This window comes from Vicugna pacos, chromosome 2, assembly GCF_048564905.1.
Source record: "Vicugna pacos chromosome 2, VicPac4, whole genome shotgun sequence".
In the NCBI taxonomy this organism is placed as follows: Eukaryota; Metazoa; Chordata; class Mammalia; order Artiodactyla; family Camelidae; genus Vicugna; species Vicugna pacos.
In genome coordinates, this window is record NC_132988.1 from 81,536,452 (window position 1) to 81,555,799 (window position 19,348).

General features: G+C 39.5%; 1 protein-coding gene across 8 annotated transcripts in view; it reads right to left on the reverse strand.

Moving 5' to 3' along the window:
- ABCG2 (ATP binding cassette subfamily G member 2 (JR blood group)) overlaps positions 1-19,348 on the reverse strand; it is a 122,344-nt gene that overhangs the window by 23,485 nt on the left and 79,511 nt on the right. For 6 of the 8 annotated variants that reach the window (XM_072943167.1, XM_072943176.1, XM_072943163.1 and 3 more), the window contains 4 exons: positions 9,647-9,868; positions 3,937-3,996; positions 2,935-3,049; positions 2,227-2,379 (listed from right to left, as the gene is read on the reverse strand). In XM_072943167.1, the coding sequence (XP_072799268.1) occupies positions 2,227-2,379; positions 2,935-3,049; positions 3,937-3,996; positions 9,647-9,868 (550 nt within the window). Of the gene's footprint in view, positions 1-2,226; positions 2,380-2,934; positions 3,050-3,936; positions 3,997-9,646; positions 9,869-14,040; positions 14,112-19,348 lie in introns of all 8 variants that reach the window. The other 2 variants (XM_072943195.1, XM_072943181.1) reach the window with 1 other exon arrangement.

The following is a 19,348-nucleotide window of genomic DNA, read 5'->3' on the forward strand; positions in this document are numbered from 1 at the left end:
GAGATAATAAGCAAGTGCTGCTCATGCCCTTGACTGAATCCTGTAACAACTGAGCTGTAACGGATACTTTGGAGATAACTGGGGAAATGTGAATGAATATGGGCAACATGGCTGATATTAAGACACAATTTTATTAGTTGCAAATGGCATTGTGGTAATGTAGGCAAATATCTATTTTTAAGATGCATAATCAGTATTCAGGAGTGAACTATCATGATATTTGTAACTTCCTTTAAAATACTTCAAAAAAAAGTTGAAGCAGTTATGGGAAACTAAGGTAAGTGTTATTAGTAATCATACCATTACATTAATGGTAGTACAATCATATCATCACTATGTAACAGAGAAGAACAGGCCTGACGCCATACTGAATCTACTTCAGTTCTAACCTTTGTGCTCTGTTGCCTGTGCTTAGTCATACTGGCTCTGCACTTTTTGGAAAGAATGTTGTCTACTGCCTGAAATACACAGGATAGCCCATTCTCAGTCTCTGACCTTTAAGGGTATAACACTTTTCCATTCATATAGAGATAAAAAGTTGCAGAACAGAGAATAACATTTGTCTCGTTGGAGGTTTATAGGAACATTGTGACCAGATCCACCTGGACAGCTGCAAGAACACAGGATTCTGGCACCAAGAAGCTTGTAATAACCAATCACACCTCCACCCCTTTTAGTATGAAAGAAGCCTAAATTCTTACTTGGGGATATTGTTTCTTTGGGACACTAATCCATCACCTTCTCTGTCTGCTGGCTTTCCCAATAAAGTCATTATTCTTCGCCCCAACAACTCGTGTCTTGATTTACTAGCTGTACAAACTTGGACTTGGTAACAAATAAGTAATCAGACTATTCTCTCTACATTTCTGTTATGCTTAAAATTCCATAAAAAGTAAAAAAAATTTAAATGTATTATTTCAATTAATTAGATAAATGCTAAGTCAACAACTTCATTCAACTTATTTTCCCTAGAAATGCATGCAAGTAGGGCAATGACTGCCTACTGGTAGAGGGCCTTCACCTAAAGGTAAAGAATGGTAAATACCTTATTGGAAAGATAAAAATCAAATAAACAGAGCCAATGCAAAGGAAACTCAATCACTCATAAAATGAATTTAGTGGGAAATGCTGCCATCTCAGAGTTATTTTTCCAAACAAAATACACTTTACATTAAAGAATGTCAGAAAGTATCATATGAAGTGGCAGTCAGCAGAATATCCCCTCTAACAAAGGTTACAAAGAATGGATAAAGGAGATTCACAGTAAAGGATATCACAGGGGGGTTAAACCATAGCCATCACAGTCTAAAAAGCTCATCTTCACCCAAAGCTTCAGATGTCTTCCCAGCAAATTGTTCATACCTGGTCATCAACTGTAAAGTTCACTCATTCATCTCATTTCTTCTTTCTGATCCTGTATAACCCACAAAAGGAGTTACTTTTCCCTCTCCTGCCCACAACCGTTATCTCTAAAAGTGAAAAGAGCCCAGTACACAACAAACAGTCTGTAAATAAACACTGGCAAGAGAAAAAGGGGAGAAGAAGTGGGGAGGAGAGGGGAGGTTGGGAGCCAAAAGTACCAAAAGAAAGGCTCTGGAAAAACAACTTGGATGCTACACAAATTAGATATAAACCCTAATTTGACTGAATATAATTTTGGAAGCCAAATTACAGCAAAGTGAAACATACAGAGCAAGAGCCCTTGGATTTTCAACATGTATGAATTCCAGAAATATACCTCTGAAAAGCAACGGAACAAAGTCCCCTGGAGGAAGAGAAGAACAGCTAAACAGGAAGAAGAAAACAGGAAGAAGCAAAGTTAGTGTGAAGACACTGAATTGAGACGTGACACACAATCGGGGTGGGAGAGGATCAAGAGCTGTAATCGCGTGGCAAGGGTCACTGGTTCTCTGCAAGACACTTTCACTTACTAGACCACATTGCCACATTCATTTCCAAGATTCAATCATTCTAGGGTTTTTTTTTTCCCACCTGATTAATTACCATCTTCATATTAGGTAACTAGTCACTTTCCTCATAGTTACAGAAAGCAGCCACTCTTGACCATACACATGACAGAAAGCTAATAACTGTTAAGTTATTATCACCATATAATTTATATAGTTATATAATTACAGTTAGATGTTACATAACTGTAAGTGATACTACCCACACAGGTGAGGTCCTATTTGCTGGCAATGATACTATCAGTTTTTTCCACATTACCTTAGAATCTGCCACTTTATCCAGACCTAACTCTTGAATGACCATGTTAATTCGTGCATTTTTTTCCCGGTTTGTCATAGTTGTTGGAAGCCGAAGAGCTGCTGAGAACTGTAAGTTTTCTCTCACTGTCAGAGTTCCCATCACGACATCATCCTTAAAGCAAAAGGGCATTTTAACAAGACGTATCAGGTCTTCTCCAATACCATCACTCTTAGTGTATATAACTTATCCACAAAAATAACACACCCAAGTAAAGTTCTAGCCAATAATGAACTTGTAATTATACAAGTTACAATAACTCCATATGTAGACAGCTGCAAACCCAGATGGAATGTTCCATTGCCTATCTGTACACCCAAAGAGAACACAGACTGCTTTACACAAGGAGTTGCCAAAACATGGTTCTAAGCTAGGGGAAGGAGAGAGGTGGAGGTAAGGCAAACAAGTGCAATAGTAGTGTCTTTTAGAAACAATATGATAACAAGAATTGATATCACTGCCCTTCCGAGGGTCCTATTCTAGATTCTCCCTGCCTTTTCATTTCATACTACTCTGAATCTTATGGGAGATTATGAAAATCTGATGTAAAGTGAAGTTGTTTCTATGAGTCTATCATGTAGTCAGTTGGAAGCACACTCAACTATCAGCCAAGGCACTTGCCCACAAAGAAACAGAAGAAATCTAACATGCAAATCCACAAATACTTACTTGTACCACATAACCTGAGTTACATTTAAAATTGGCAGGTCGAGGTGCTCCGTTGATTAAAACATCTCCAGATAAACCATGTGGATCTTTCCTTGCAGCTAAGACATCTAACAACCTATGAAAAGACATATGTTGTTGTTTTTAATTCTTCCAAATTAGGCTTTATCTTTTGATTAATTTGAATCCAAATCCTGCTCAAGTTAGCAAACTAACTTACTGAGAAATTACATAGTTTAACTAAAATTATGTATATATTTTAAATGTCACTTTCCTTTTCTTTTTACTATATGCTACAGTAAAGCCCAAAAACACGAAAGAAAAGCACTGTTGGCTGATCCAGCACAGACCACCCAAACTGCCCTCCAGGCTCTCTGACCTTGGGGGGTCCCAAGGCAGGCAGTGTGCTCTTTCGTCTAAGACATAGCTTTTATTTATGCCTTTGGCTCCAACTCCCCACTTTCAATTTTATCCCCCTCCTTTTCCTCTCCATAGCTCAAATCATAGCTGACAGCTGTGTGCCAGTCACCTTACCACATTCTATTAGTAAAGCTGACCTAGTAAGATTTCCTTGTCCTCAGGACAGAACCACAAGCTAGCACAACTGCACATTATCCACAGCACCTAGAACCAGACTAGATATGCAGAAAATATTCAACAAATACCCACTCACGTAAAAGTAATCTTTAAAAGCACATTAAAACTGAGGGTGGTGAATAGGCAAAGGAGATTAAGAGGTAAAAACCTCCAGGTATAAAATAAATAAGTCACGGGGATGTAACGTACAGCAGGAGGAATATGGTCAATCCTATTGTAATTAACTTGGTATGGGGACAGATGGTTACTAGACTTATCATGGCAATCATTTCATAGTGAATGTAAGTATCAAATCATTATGTAGCACACTTGAAACTAACATAATATTGTATGTCAACTATAACTCAATTTTAAAAGACCACACATTAAAACTGTAAAGAAAAAGTTTGCTTATACTGTTATACTCACGAAGATTTGCCTCCCCCTGTGGGTCCCAGAATGGCGTTGAGGCCAGGTTTCATGATCCCACTGTAAATGCAGAAATATACCGAGTTATTGGCCCAATATAAAACCAGTTCTCTTAATTTAGGATTTGCATTTAATACCCTCAATGAAGGTTGATGAACTTACAGTGAGAGTGGGGGGAAAAAAGTACAAATCAACTCTTAAAGGAAAAAGAAACCGAATCGTCAATTAACAGAAATCGAGCATACAAAAAAATGTCAGGACTTACAAGAAGAACAACTCGGGTCCCTCTCAATTCCTTCCACTTATTCTCTAAACCATTTAAATTTTTTGGAACAGGACACAAGAGCTCTCAAGGTTCCTTGATGTAACATGCTCTGGCAAAGCATCTCTGCTCCACGCACTCCTCTTTCACAGGGTAAGGTACGGAACAGGTCTTGAGTAACGAGTGATAACACTTATCCTCATGTCACCTCATCTGCTGCCTAGTCAAGTTCTACACAATCAGTGAGTCAGTGGACTTTTAGAATCACCAGTAGTAGTGTCCTCACTGTTCAAATCTAGTTCAGACCAAGAAACAATACATCTGAAACAGAAATTCAATGGCTGGAATAAAAGCACCTCAGGGGTTCAAAAGCAAACATCCCCAATTCTTAACCCTCACAAAATTCTTAATCAAATTAGAAAAGTAAAACCTAACACCATCAAGACATATCATTTTCTTCCTTGTAAATTATGAGAGAAGTGGACTAGAAAATTCTCAGTTCAGAAGCGGCGGGTGTCACTTTCTACAAGGGACAATTTTAAAGATACATAGACATTGGTGTACACGCAGCACATTCCAAACAGACTAAACAGATGTTTGAGGGCAGTGACTATTCAGACAGAGAGCGGGAAGGCGGAAAAAAATTAAGGCAGTGTTGACTGTGCTGAGACTCAAGAAGAAGGCAAATATTTTGGATTGTATCCTGTAGGTTGCCAGCAGAAGGGTGAAGGAGGATGGAATGGAGAAAGGGGGATTAAGGGCAGGGCCTCTGCGTTATCCAGGCATGATTCAATGGAGGCCTGCGAAGCCACTTCAGAACCCTGGGGACTAAGTCCAATCTTTCTTTGTAACTTGTGGGTAAGATAAAATTTATTCCACAGACAAAACAGTATCTAATCCAAACATAGTAAGTCCAAAGCCAAAGGCTATTTCATTCCCAAATGTTGTTTTTCACAAAAGCCAATTCTATGATAACGCAACTGTCGTGAGTGACAAACTAAAATGGACTCCAGCGCCTCCACCCAGGAGGACCTCAGCATCGACTGACCACTGTGCCTGCACCCACCGTCCCAACTGTGAAGCGGCTGGTGCTAGGGTGAAATGTACCTTTCACTCTGCTCGTGAGCTAAGGTGCCTCTCACTGAAACACCAGACAGATAAGTGAGTTAGGTACACCAGCAGCAAGCTGTAAAACACAATAATCTCTTATTCTTTTCGGTGATCTTTCCCCATGGTTGTAAAAAAGACATGCTAATAATTGGGTGCACTTTCAATACGCATTTACCGATAGCTCTTTTTTTTCTTTTTTACTGAAGTACAGTCAGTTTACAATGTCGTGTCATCAATAGCTCGTGATGTACCTTCTTTATTAATAGCCACCTAGTAACAGCTTCTAAGATAACGAGAAATAAGCTTGTTATTCACTCAGACTTTGTTGTCAGAAACCCTTTCCAGGTTTTAAAAACGTCTCCTCAAATCAAGACCAAGCAATCCAAAATGCTTAATCCAAAACGGAACGTAAATGTTCTAAGTCAAAGAATTTTACAGGTCGCTGAGATGGGCTTCCCTTGGCACTGAGCCCTCGCATTCCAGAAAGCAGCAATAAGGTGCAATCACAGCTCCAGTCTGGAGCAGTGGCTGATTCTCCCTCCATTCATTCAACACAGTTATCCAGTGTCTATTATGTATAAGAAGACACCCTTCTAAGACATGGGACAGAACTGAGACTAAAACAAAGTCCTAGCCCTCCTGGAACTGACATTCTAGTCCAGGGATCAGCAAACTACAGCTGCTCACCTGTTTTCTGTTTTGATAAACGGAGTGTTACTGGAACAGAGCTATACTCATTCGTGTACATGTTGTCTATGGCTGCTTCGTGCAACAATGACAGAGATGAGCAGCTGCAGTACAGATGGAAGACCCATGAAGCTGAAGATATTTGCTATCAGGCCCTTTACAGAAAAAGACGGCTGACTCCTGTTCTAGTCCATGGTCTACAATTCTCTCGCTTCCCCATCCTACCCTCTGCCCTCCTAGCACCCCTCAAAACCACTTCCCCACCCTTATTTACTGCTTTACAGCATGTACACGCAGGAACATCTCCCCCACTATACTGTAAAACCTTGCCAACAAGAATTATGTCATCGTGTCTTCCCCCCCAACCCCAACAGCATGGAGCACAGTGGTCTACAATGGGTACGAAATACATGAAATGAAACCTAGGTAAAGGATTCACACCACATGCATTACACTTTAGTGGCTAATCCTTCGGTCTCAGTTGATGAAAGAGTAGTCAATGCCATTACCCCTGCTTGGAGTGTGGCTCCCCCAACCATACCCTACCTTGCCCTACACACACACATGCACACACGCACATGTGTACGCACACACACAATCTTCACTTTCTCTGCACACTCCTGAACCTCTGGTTTAGGGTTAGGAATGTCCATAATGTCTCCTAATCCCTCTACGTGTAGAATGACACAGTGAGGTGTTCTAGCCGCCTGACTCCTCCATTAAAATAGAAAGTGTCTGAGGGCAGAGGACATTTCCTTGTCACTAGCACCTCACACAATGTCAAACAACCTAGTAGACATTCAAAATTTGTTGAATAAATGCGTCTCAACATTTCTATAAAGGACAGTTACTTACAGGAAAATAACGAGAGAATATGCCAAAAGAACAAGTCAAAGAACAAAACAAAACACAGAATCTACCTTGAAAGCCTCACGCTGACCCCACCAGGAACAATTAGGAGTATCACAATGAACAATGACCATAATGCACAACTATTGAACACGGCTGAATAAAACACAAACCCATAAATACTGACATAAATAAAGGAATGAAGACATGATGAAGCTTTTTCCTTTTATTAGAATGCAAACTAATAATATAGAAGAGATGGATAAAAAAAGAAAATCACCTTTTGGTAAATATCAAATAACTGACTATCAGATCAGAGTGTTACTGCTGATCCAGGTGGGAGTCATCAATGGGAGCTAGAGCTGGTGGGTTAAAAGTTTAATGAGAAATAGGATTTTGGAATAATGTCAACGTATCACTCCTCACAAAATTTAACAGTTACAAAGGGGAAAATGCTGACATGGTAAAGAAGCCTGGGAGACACCAACATGACCAGGTGATCAAGATTAAGGGGTGGGACAGAAAAATACCAGCTTGGATGAGACTGATGATGTGGTGGTCAGTCAACCATAGGAAGAGCATGACTGAGAACAGCCCTGTAGGACCCACCACTGCATTCTTTATGCAGCTACACTTCCCCTGGGCTGCTCCCAGACAGTAACTGAGTGCTTATATAAGAAACGACCCCTATATCTTGAAAATATACACTGGAGGAGTTAGTGATAACAGAGCATCAAAGGGACAGCTTGTTCTCAAATGGTTCAGAAAAATATTAATGACAATGGGTACATAAAGAACGCAAAGTGACAAGCAAATGCATTGAAATGCTGACAGGCAGGGAATCTGAGTGAAAGGGTTGTGTTCCCGCAAGGTTTACCTTTGAAATGATCTCAAAATAAATCATTAATTAAAAAAAATCCCCAAACAGTATAATGCATTTCTCTGACGATTATAAGGCACTCACACATCTACTAGAATGGATCATTCTTTCTATAAATCTTCAGCTTTGGTGAGAAAAAGCTCAAATGTTGGGTCTGGAGACAAACTGAGGTACTAACAGGAAGTATTTTTTTATAAGGGAGCAGAATCTCACCTTTTTGACTTCTCATAGCCAGATTTGTTTTCACTTCCTCCCTCACAGACGAAAATGAGATTCTACATTCATTCTACAAATGACATTACAAAATGCCCAAAGGAAAGACAAAAACATCAAGGTACTCATCAGCTTTCTTGGAATAGAGGTACAATTTTGAATGGTGATGGTGCTATCAAACATGAATCGAAAATAAAATAAATGAAAAAAAAAATAAGATAAATTAGAGCACCCTTTCCCCCATCCCAGAAACTCTACTTAGTTGAAGCCAGCAGATAGGAGAGAGATAGGAAACATTACTGCCTAAACCAGAAATGTGAGTGAGCAAGAAAACAACCCCTGGTATCCTTTCAATTATAAAATTTGAAAAGGATTGCAAGATCTGACTGAGTTTTTATGAACCTAGGAATGCATGTAAGCATGAACCCATTTGTTGCTGAAATGCATACCACTGAACAATAAAAATATGATGAAGCCTTGAGCAGATGACATTTTTAGTGTATCAAGTTACTGATCTACTAGCTTTAAAACATAAGTAAGATAAATGTACCCTCAAGCAGTATATATTTTACATTTATTCAGTCTGCACATATTCAAACCATTTTTTATCAGCACAAAATCTGAAGTGATCTGCATTTTTCTTGATTATTATGCTTCAGAAAAAACTCATCAGCTTTTCAGAAAGATCAGTTGATTCTAGTTTAGGCACGTAGCAAAAGATGAAAGCTTTTAATCTACCATACCTCTCCTTATCCTCATATTCAGGATTTCTTAACTACCATGAGAAAGCTTCAGGGAAGTAGGCATGACAGTCTGCACTACTGTGTGGAAAGAGTTCTAGCTAATCCGACATAGTACCTGGCCTCATGGCATCCCAATCAGTCTCGGATCCCCATCCTTTCTTCCCCACCCACCTCCAAAAACTTTCTCCATTTGTCATTTCCCAGCCCTCTGGAAGCACTTGGCTGTTAGTAACAGAAAAGACCACAGTCCCATATAACCCACCTAGAAAACACAAGAAACATCCGATTCCATATAGGTTTGTGGGTATATCTGGCCAGAGGGCTCTTATAAAACCTCACTCTTCCGGTCCTGGAAAGCCAGAAAAGTTGCCTGCTTTTGTCTAGGGATAATTACTTCCCCTATCACACACACACAAAATTAACAAAACACATAGGCCTATGCTGTCTAAGCAAACCTAGATTCACTCACCACTCCACAGACAGAAAGAATAAAGCTCAATTCTCTAGAAATCAGAAAAACATTAAAACCCCAAAGGTTATATAATATATGAAACACAGATACCTAGGACCGAGTAAATCCAATATGACTGTTCATTTCTCCCCCCACTCTACTGCCCACTCTACCACCATGTGATGAATTCATTGCTCAATATAGAGAATTCAGAGTAGAAATTAGAGTTTTGCATCAACTCAGGTTCTAAAATATAATTAAATGTACTAATTTGCAGCCTAAATTCTCTTATCACTTTGGACTCCAACTGCAAAACTTATGCTAAGCTATAGCCATCTTATATTTACATGTATCTAACATGTGATCCAACCACCTCACTGCTAGCTTAGCCAAAGAAATGAAAGCATGTATCTGTACATCTGAACAGACTTGCACACTTTTATTTCCAATAAGTAAAACCTGCAAAGTTCACTGCATGTCAATAAATCTATTTAAATAAAAGTTCATGCACGTACTTGATATTCGTTAGTATTTCTTTCTCAACAGTTTTCCGACAACATAGAAAGCCACTCTTCACTTTTACGCGATAGCAGATGTTATGAAAACTTAACACAGCTCCTCCAGTAAACGTCTTCAGGTCATTGGAGGTGGTCCCCGGGAGGCCATTGGTGTTTATTTTTGACATTGGGATAGAAACTTGGTATCTACCGGAAGACATCTGGAGCGTTTCTGCCTTTCTGTAGAGGGAAAAGCAACAGTAAGTTGACAGTCCAGGTAAATGAGATTGTAAATAGTAGTTAATGGCACGTAAAACAAGTCTGTTCTGGAACAAACTTCCAGTTGTAAAATAAATAAGTCCTGGGGATTCAATGTACACATGGCAACTACAGCTAATAATATTGCATTGTGTATCTGAAAGTTGCTAACAGATCTTAAAAGTCCTCACCATAAGAAGAAAAAACTTGTGACTTCTGTGTATGATGTGAGTTATGAAGTTAACTAGACTCACTGTGGTGATCATTTCACAATATATACAAATACTAAATCATTATGTTGTACACTTGGAACTAACATAGTTTTAACATGTCAATTATATTTCAGTTTTTAAAAAATTTTAAATAGACATCAAAAACTTTAATGTAAAATCCCTCATTAGTTATTTTCATATTGATTACATGTTTAAGCAAAAATATTTTAGATACAAATGGATTCAATAAAATATATTAAAAACTTAAAAGCAAGTCTATTTTAAACTGCAGTGCAATAAATAAAACAGCTCCATTTTCAATGAACAGGCCACTTCACGACAATAAGAACAACCTTGGAACCTACGTAAGGGAGACAGACACAACTCGGAATACATAAACGCCAATTAGATGTCAATTAAACATATAATAAGTAAATAGAGTATGAAAATTACTCAAAACTCGTGAAGCAGCAAAAAGACAAGTAGGTGTTAGATCTGCCTGACTTGAAAAGTTTATCACGATACGACTCAAGATCGGGGAAAGACTGCATGATCATCATTACCCCGTTTTTGTTTGAGTCTATGACAGTTATTACAAAAAGGGAGTTGGGCAGGTGGTCGGTCACGGACAAGAGAAATTTCTTTGAATTTAAAGCTCCAGACTTTACATCCCTGGTTGTTATGCTCCTTCAAGCAGCTAGGAAGTTAAACTCCAAAACTGTTCGGAATGACAAAAATCATTTCCTTAGTGGGCAAACGTATTTAAGTTCTAGGAAGGTTTAGAATTATGTATTAAAATGATTAAGAAAATCAAACCAGTGGTTAAGCAGTTAAAGAATTTAAAAACAAAAGGTGAGTATTAATTCGTAAAGAAAGTTTAAACTATTTCATTAAACAATTTACAAAAGTTTCCTTTAAAGGATTTAGAGTAAGACTTTAAGGTGAACTTAACAGCTTGTGAAATAGGTTTGAAACATGAACCTTCCATGAACCTAGTTTTAGTTTTTTGAAAATCAAAGTAATCCCTGAAGAACCTTTTCTCTGGCTATGGTCCAAAACAATCATCCTCCTAAGAACAATTAACTCTAGAAGAAGATAAAATATAAGATGCAACTCTTTGAAGAGTGCTCGCTGATGAAAGCAACCAAAGCAGCCAGGACTTGAGCAGCCAAAATCCTGGAAAAGAGGGAAGATGTAGGTAAACCCAGCATTTGTGCCCTTTCTTCTCAAGGCAAATTGCACAAATGGGGCAAAATGCAGAAAAACCAGGCAGAAAGAAACTGCTAGAGGCTAAAAAACAGAGCAAATATCTAATCAGCTGACCACGACCAGGGAGACAAAATTTGGAGCTGCGAGCCCAGTTGGAAACCTCAAGCTTTTGAGATCCCAGAAGGACTCTGCCCCGGGAATATGGGCAAACCAGAAACAGACTAGGCTCTACTCCAAAGTGATCCACTCATACTTTGCTAGAAGAAACTTAAATCCACTCTGAAAGTTATCATCATGCAAATTTTCAATAAAAAATTACTAAGCGTGCCAGAAAACAAGACCTAATGTTCCAAAACAAGAAAACAGAAATAGACCCTTAGATAATGCAGACTAGAGTCATCAGATACTGACTTTAAAATTAACTGAGTAATATGTCTTAAAAAGTAAATGAAAATACAGACTATCACCAAAGAACCAGAATCTATGTATTTTTTTTTAATTAACAGATGGGTTTAACAGCAGTTCAGATACAGAATAGGTAAGAGAATTAGTGAACTGGCAGACTGTATGTAAAAAGCATCCAGATTGAAAAGGGTATGAAAATAATCACATGGAAAAGACACAAAAAGAAAACAACTCCAGACTGAAAAACTGAAAAAGTAGGCTTTTCTACTACATAAAAGACCTAAGAAACAAAAAAGATGTGATGAAAAAGGTCTAGCATACATGGAACTGGAGATCTGGGAGAAAGGAAAAAATGGAGCAGAATCAGTATCTGAAGAAATACTGGCTGAGCATTTTCCAAAACTGACAAGCACAGATTGAAGAAGCCCTAAGTATACCAAAGCAGGACAGGATACACGCAAGAAAACCACACCTGAGCGTATCATAGTAGAACCGCCAGAAACCAAAATAATCTGTGAGTAAGTGTTTCTATTCCCCCAAACGGCTCTACTATTATCACACTTACAACACTATTCAATTCTGGAAAACTGCAAAAGTAGGAAACCACTTAAAAGTAGGCAGCCACTTAGGCCTGGCACCCAAGAAATTAAAAGTAAGTAGCTTGGTTTTAATCTGTGAGCACAATGAACAGTAACAATTAGCTAAAATTCTACTCTCTTACAGCAGTGAAAGAGAAGGCTCAAGGAACGAGTAATCTATAACCTTACATCTTGACTTCATAAACATCTTAAACCATCTCCATGTCTTCAAAAGCCGAACTATGCCAGTTCTGACACCAGCGACCACTTCTGCCACCATCACCATTTGACGTTCAGGCACTCAGGACACTTTCTAACCCTCTCCCAAGACTCATTAAGAGAATCAAATAACATACCACTTGAATTTACATAGGTCATTAGCTCAAGATAGACATTTGTACAAGATTTTTGTGAGATATGCTGCCGATAAAAGGCACCCACTGGAACTAAAGCATCCAAGAAAGATCATCTCTGCCCATCCAACCATCCAAGACAGAGGGCTAAAACTTATCAATGCAATCACAATTTCAAAAGAGTGTGGATACTGAGTTCGCCTTCACTGTGATAGGGTTAAGTTTATAATTCACATTGCCTAGGGAGTGCTTGGTTCCTCACTAGATTCTGATAATCTTCCTCAGGAAGTCAGCAGAGCTTCAGTAATTCGTATGTCACAAATCAAAACATGAGACAGGCATAACTGAGGTACAGCATCCAATGGAAGCACCTCACACCAAAAAGAAATTACTTCTAACACCAGTATGGAACAATATGTCACTCTATGATGAAACAGAAAACACACAGTAATGATTACAAAATTAAAAAAAAATACAATATCTCAGCACTATATTAACCTCAAAGTATTCAATCTCCAGTTAATACAGTATCCTGGGTTTAGATGAGTCACTAAAAGTAACTGCCTCCAAGTAAACATTAATCTCCCCCTACGATCAAAACGTTCTGAGCAGATGTGTTGCTCCTATTGGATTAGTATTATCTTCTTTCTATATTGAACAATAACTAAATTATACCTAGATTTCCCTATAACAAAAACCAGCTTCCCGCCTTGTTGCTGCTTCCTTGCATCCAGAGCACCTGCTGGGTCACCTTCTGTGTCCTGGACCCACGGCAAAGACTCTGAGTCCCCAGATAAAAGAAGCATCCAGATGGTTCCACAACTTAACTGAACCCAGCCTACTCTGTTAACTGGCCTGATTATCTTCTCGCCATGTGGAATAGTCCATCCAAACATGACTGAGGGGCTTTGAAGATTCTTTCGCCCCTTTCCAGCTATCCCCTTGCTGGTGGTCTCCCATGCCACCTTTCCTTCCTGTTGCCTCCTAACTAGTGAGGCCACATTTTCACTTTTCTGAAAAGTCTGAACAACTGCCTTCCATAGATGCTGGTATATCTATTACAAAAATGATAATTTGCATTGAAATTACCACTCTTCTCTATTTTACCCTTTACCATACTCTTAATCGTATAGTCTACTACAAACAGCACATAATATAATGGAAACAGCACGTAGGTGATAAAGTACAAAGGCCAGTTCTGAAGTCCCCAGCCAGACACCTGCCCACAGCTGTAAGTACTGCACCTGCTGGCAGAAGCCAGAGCAGCCTGAAGTCAAGAGCTGAGGCCTTCCTCTTATGTTTTTGTCCCCCTAGGGATAATAATAGCACAGAGAACGGCACTCTGCCTTGTAGCCACGAGGAGATGCTGTGTCAGCACACGTCCTCCAGCTACTTACTGCAATGCCAAGAGAGCACGATCCTGACGAGGAGTTCAGGTTCCCAGGGCACCGTCAGGTGACTGCCACAACTTGTGAACAAACAGAAACAGAAGCAGGAGAGTTTTGAATATTGTTAGAAAAGAGACTCAAAATCTGAATTTTAACTTCTATAAGTTATCCCTGGCATTTAAAAACTCCTCTGTCGATCAATAGGTTTTCACATCGTCTCTGCTTTGACAGATCACTCTGAAGCATCCGGTATTAACACTATATTTAGGTCCACAGGCTGCTCAGGACTCTACAGCTGGGGTCAGATGGCTGAAGTCTTCAGGCCAAGGGAACAATCCGAGTCTGGCACTCTAGGTCCCCACCACATCGCAGCAGAGAGATCTGGGGCACATGGCACGAAGGACAGGTCGGCCACACAGAGGAAGAAGCCCCATCACGGAAGGTCTGTACAGTCAGCAAGAAGCCACTGAGACCTTTTAAGCAGGAAAGGCTCATGATCTTAATTCTGTTTTTGAAAAACCACTCCAGCTGCTGTGTGGTAAGTGTGAAAGCAGAGGCAAGTTAGGAGGCCACTGCAGAAAGCCAGGTGAGACGTGCTTGGACAAAGGGACAGGCTTGGGTAATGACAGATAGGACATCAAAAGTTCAAGGGCTCCGTTCTGACAGGGTAAGTTTTGGGTGCCTGTGAGACATACAAGGGGTACAGAGGAGAGGGTGAGCTTTGGTTAAAAACTGAAACCCATGAACAAAGAGTCTCATGGTTGACAAACCACATCTCCCTCTTGGGGTCTTCATTAGGCAATAACGTAATGCGCTGTGATTTTTAAAAAATGCTACAGACCCACATTCGATTAAGCATCCAACTGTGAACTGCTTTCCAAGAGGCATCAATGGATTTACACTGTCATACACAATTGTAAAGTTTAGGATTTGGGCAGCTACACTGAACTTCAAAATCCTAATTGAAGACCTTAGCCCTTGGTTTCCAGCCCCTTGGACTTCTCTCCTGTAAAGACCTTACCCTCCCTACTATCTCTGCCAAGCCAACCTTGGCATTGTGAATAAAGACACAATCTTCTCAGCCACCTAACTTTTCCATCTTTTATCCATCTATCTTTCTAGCCCACTCCCTCTGCTCATCAGAGGCCAACTCCCCTAGGACTTCTTCTGTTCCTACCAAAGTTAACCTTCTCCTTACGCTCTGCTTTTTATTCCCTCTTGCTTACTCAAGGATACCAACCTGGTATTTTCTACCACCCCTCACTTTTTCTCCCCTGCATCAATTTTTCCTTCTCTACTAAATATAAAATTCTGTAATTCTTCTCCCTTCTCCCCCTCCCCTACTATTAAGATGGTATATAAGCCCGAAATTCTAACAGCCCCTTGGAGTCATATTTTTTCCTAAAAAAAAAAAACAAAAAACAAGCCCACAGCGCCTGTCCACTGCCCTCTCCCCACTATTCCCTCTTAAAACCACTCCAGTCAGGTTTATCCCACCTTGCCCTCACATCAAAACTATTCTTGAGAATATTAGGTAACTGCCAAAGTGACGTAGCCAATGACTTTTCTGATTAAAATATAATTCACTGACCATAAAATCCACCCTTCTAAAGTAGGGCCAATTAAGTGATTCATAGTATATTAATGATTAATTCTTAGTTGTCCCCTTATGCAAACCACCAGCAATACTGAGAGCTGAATAATCTCTCCTAGAAACTCTGATTTCAGGACAAGATCAGGAAGCTCGGTTTAGGACATGTGCCTTTTAGACACTCAAGCAGAGATAAAGCAGATAGTGGGATGCTCACAGGAGAGGTTCTAGAGACACCCACAGGTGGTGTGAAGGCCCTGAAAAGGGGAGTGACTGTTGAATACACAACTGCAGCATAAAAGTTACTTTGAGCTGAATCCATCTGTGTTCCTGATATCCCTTATCTGCCTAAAAGCAGAGCCCCACCACCACCAAATTAATTGTCATAAATCCTATCCCTGGAAGCAAACAGGGAAAACTGACTCATCACTTAAGACAAAGAGAAATCTGCACCTAAACAGACCTGTCAAAAAACTGTCATATTTCCCATCTATTCTCCTAAAGGCCCAGTTATTTTTCCTAAAAGTCATTTGTGTTTCCCTAAGTGCCCTTTTCCCTCTCCCCTTCTATTAAGATAGTATTTAAGCCTCATATTCTAACCACCCTTTTGAGTCACATTTTTCTGTGAACTCCCTTTCCACATGATTAAATGTAACTGATCTTTTCTCTTGTTAATTTATCTTTTGGTTTAATTTGCAGGCCCTCCCCCACCAAGAACTGAACCTAAGAGAGCAGAGGAAAAGTTTTTCCTCCCCTCTTCTGCAACTAAGAGGAAATCCAAGCACTGAGTCCTGAGGATATGTTTAAAACAGTGATGATCAGGAAGCACCAGCCAAGAAATACGCAATTTTACAAAGTTAAAAATTACCAACTCCCTTCCTTCCTACAAATTACACAACAAATCACTTATTTTATAGATGGTAATCTGGTTCGTGATGTGTAAAAAGGCCGTAAATAAGGCCCAAAGAAGTGATTCTCTCATATACTGCAGTTCAAGATAACTGGAGGTCAGATGGAAAAGTACTGATGCTTCTTTCCACATTCTTTAGTAACAAGCAGAGGGAAAATAAAACAGTGCTGGCCACGACCCAGCACTTCAAATGTAGCTGGTGAATCTTTTCTGTTATTTAATTTATTCACTTAATTTTAAATAGCCACATGTGGCTGATAGTTACCATATTGGACAACATATGTCTAGACTGTTTATTTTTTCAAAATATAATTAGTCATTCCTGGGTTACTTTATAAATAACCAATTTTATAACCTCATAAAAGATACATATACTTGAACATTTCGAGGCCACCCCAATCACTCCCATAGCCATCCCACATCAAAAAAAAAAAAGATACATACACTTGGTACATGCTGTTATCAAATTCATTTCTGAGTTTTAAAACAGTACAAAACTATATTATATTTACTTCAAAAACATGATAGTGTTATGTATTTCAGGTTGAGAATAACAAATCTATAAAATGATCAGTATACAATGGCTGAAAAAGGCAATGCTCAGTTTTTTAGAACTGTCTTCCGAACAACTGTTTAATTTAATTAGATCACTTTCCTCAAACAAATGAGGTGAATCTCTAAAGAACTGAATCTGATCCCCAAACAGACTTCACATTTTACCAAAACATTTTTGACCATAACACAATATTTCATAACATTTTCATAGTGAATTTCATACTCCTTTATTCAGAATGTCAAATACCAAAGGTGAGCCAATGAAAGAAAAATAATCAATTTAAATAAACTATAACCCTCCCAGCCACACTCCAAGGCTTTCTTATAGCAGTCACAAAGATCTCTCTAACAATGTATGACCAGTATTTAGATCACAGTTCACCAAACAAATTAGTATTAACATTTTTTTCTAGCTCCAGCTCTAGTGCAGGAAATTTCTCTCCTGCCCTTTTGGCCTTCAGCCATCTCCCAAATTATAAGTAAAAGAATGATATTTAAAGGTAACTCCTTTAGACTTTATTGCAAATCTGCCACTGTCTAAAGCTATATTTGCATCTGAAGACAGAATCTGCCTAGAGGGTATTGTAAAAGCAGGGACTTAATGTCCATTATTTTTGTATCCTTTGGAGCTCGTCATATTCTGCTCAGTCATTTCCACTGAATGAAAGACCAAATCACACAGCCCTATATTGAGCAAAGTAGCTTCTTAAAGATATTATAAACACAAACAAGAGGAAGTCACTAAGCATCATGTTTAGAGAGGTCATCTGGAGAAGTTAAATTCTGGTAGGATCAGTAAACTACATATACAAATTAGGGCATAAATACACACCACAGAAGGTTTCACTTGGGATCTGTGAAAGGTAAGGACAAGTCTTAAGGAATACTACCTAAGAACTCAATATATTAACACAGCTGGAGTTCAGAGAATATATTATTATCCCATTTCAAAGCAGGACATTCTTCCAGCCAGGAATGTCCTTCCCCACCTCTTTGCCTACAACCTCAAATTCATTTGAGAACTGAAAGATTAAAAGACAGTTTCATCCCTCAGAGAGCACATGACCTAGAGGTGGGAGGTGGGGGGTCAAAAGTGGCCTCCTACAGACATTTAAACAAGAAGGTCCTACTGCATAGCACAGGGAACTATATTCAATATCTTATAATAGCCTATAATGAAAAAGAATATGAAAAAGAACATGTATGTATGAGGTGGGAAGCCCCATAAAAAAGACCTGCAGGACCCCCAGGCAGGGCCACTACTCTCCTGCCAGCACCATCCGGTTCCCTGGCCCAGCGGCTCTATCTTACTTTTTGCCTCTGAAATGGCTTACTTCTAGGAGAGTGGAACTTACCCCTAAAATTCTATTGGTTCCCTAAGCCAACTCCTGATTGGTCCATTTGTAGTACTTCATTTGCATGGAGCTCACTCTTGATTGGTTATTTCTCTCCCTCCTGATTGGTTTATTTCTACAAAACTTGTTCCTAATTAGTCAACTTTTGTTATACTTTACTTGTATATGATGTTGCAAAGTGTAAACTGGCAGCCTATAAAAGCCTGTGTGAACCTACAGACAGGGTCCAGAGCTTGGAGTGTTAACTCCTCTGGGCCCGCTGGCATAATAAACCTGAGTTCTCCAACTCTCCGAGTGCTGCTTGGTCTCTCGCCCGGATCCAGGTTGCTGTTACAACTGAGCTGTAACACATTTTTCTGCAACATGTACATATATGACTGAATCGCTCTGCTGTACAATAGAAACTAACACATTGTAAATCAACTATACTTTGATTAAAAAAAAAAAGAAAAAAAAAGAAGTGGCTTCCTAGAGGAGACTAACCAGATGATGTGAAGAGGGGAAAAGAGAAAGTTGGTCTAGTAAAGGAAAGCAAAAGTCCTTAAACTGAAAGAGACTGTTGGGAAACACATGCAGTTTAAAATACTATAGTTTATGTTTCGGGAAGGAGAGAAGTGGGAGGAAAGGGGCAGGGCACAATCACTGAAGGAATGACACAGCCATCGAAGACAGGACAAGCTGGTTAGAACCTAGATGGTGGAAGATTCGACTGCCAGCAGACCTTGAGCGTCATGGCGCACCCACAAGCGCCGTGACAGTTCCTAGGCTGCCTTTAAGAGGTCAAAAGTGGGCAGGGAGGATGTTTCCTGGAAATCCTTGCCCCTTCCCCAAAGCAGTTGGAATAATCCTCCCACTTGTTAGCATGTGAAATTGCCGAGCCCATAAACCCTAACAACTCCGCACCTC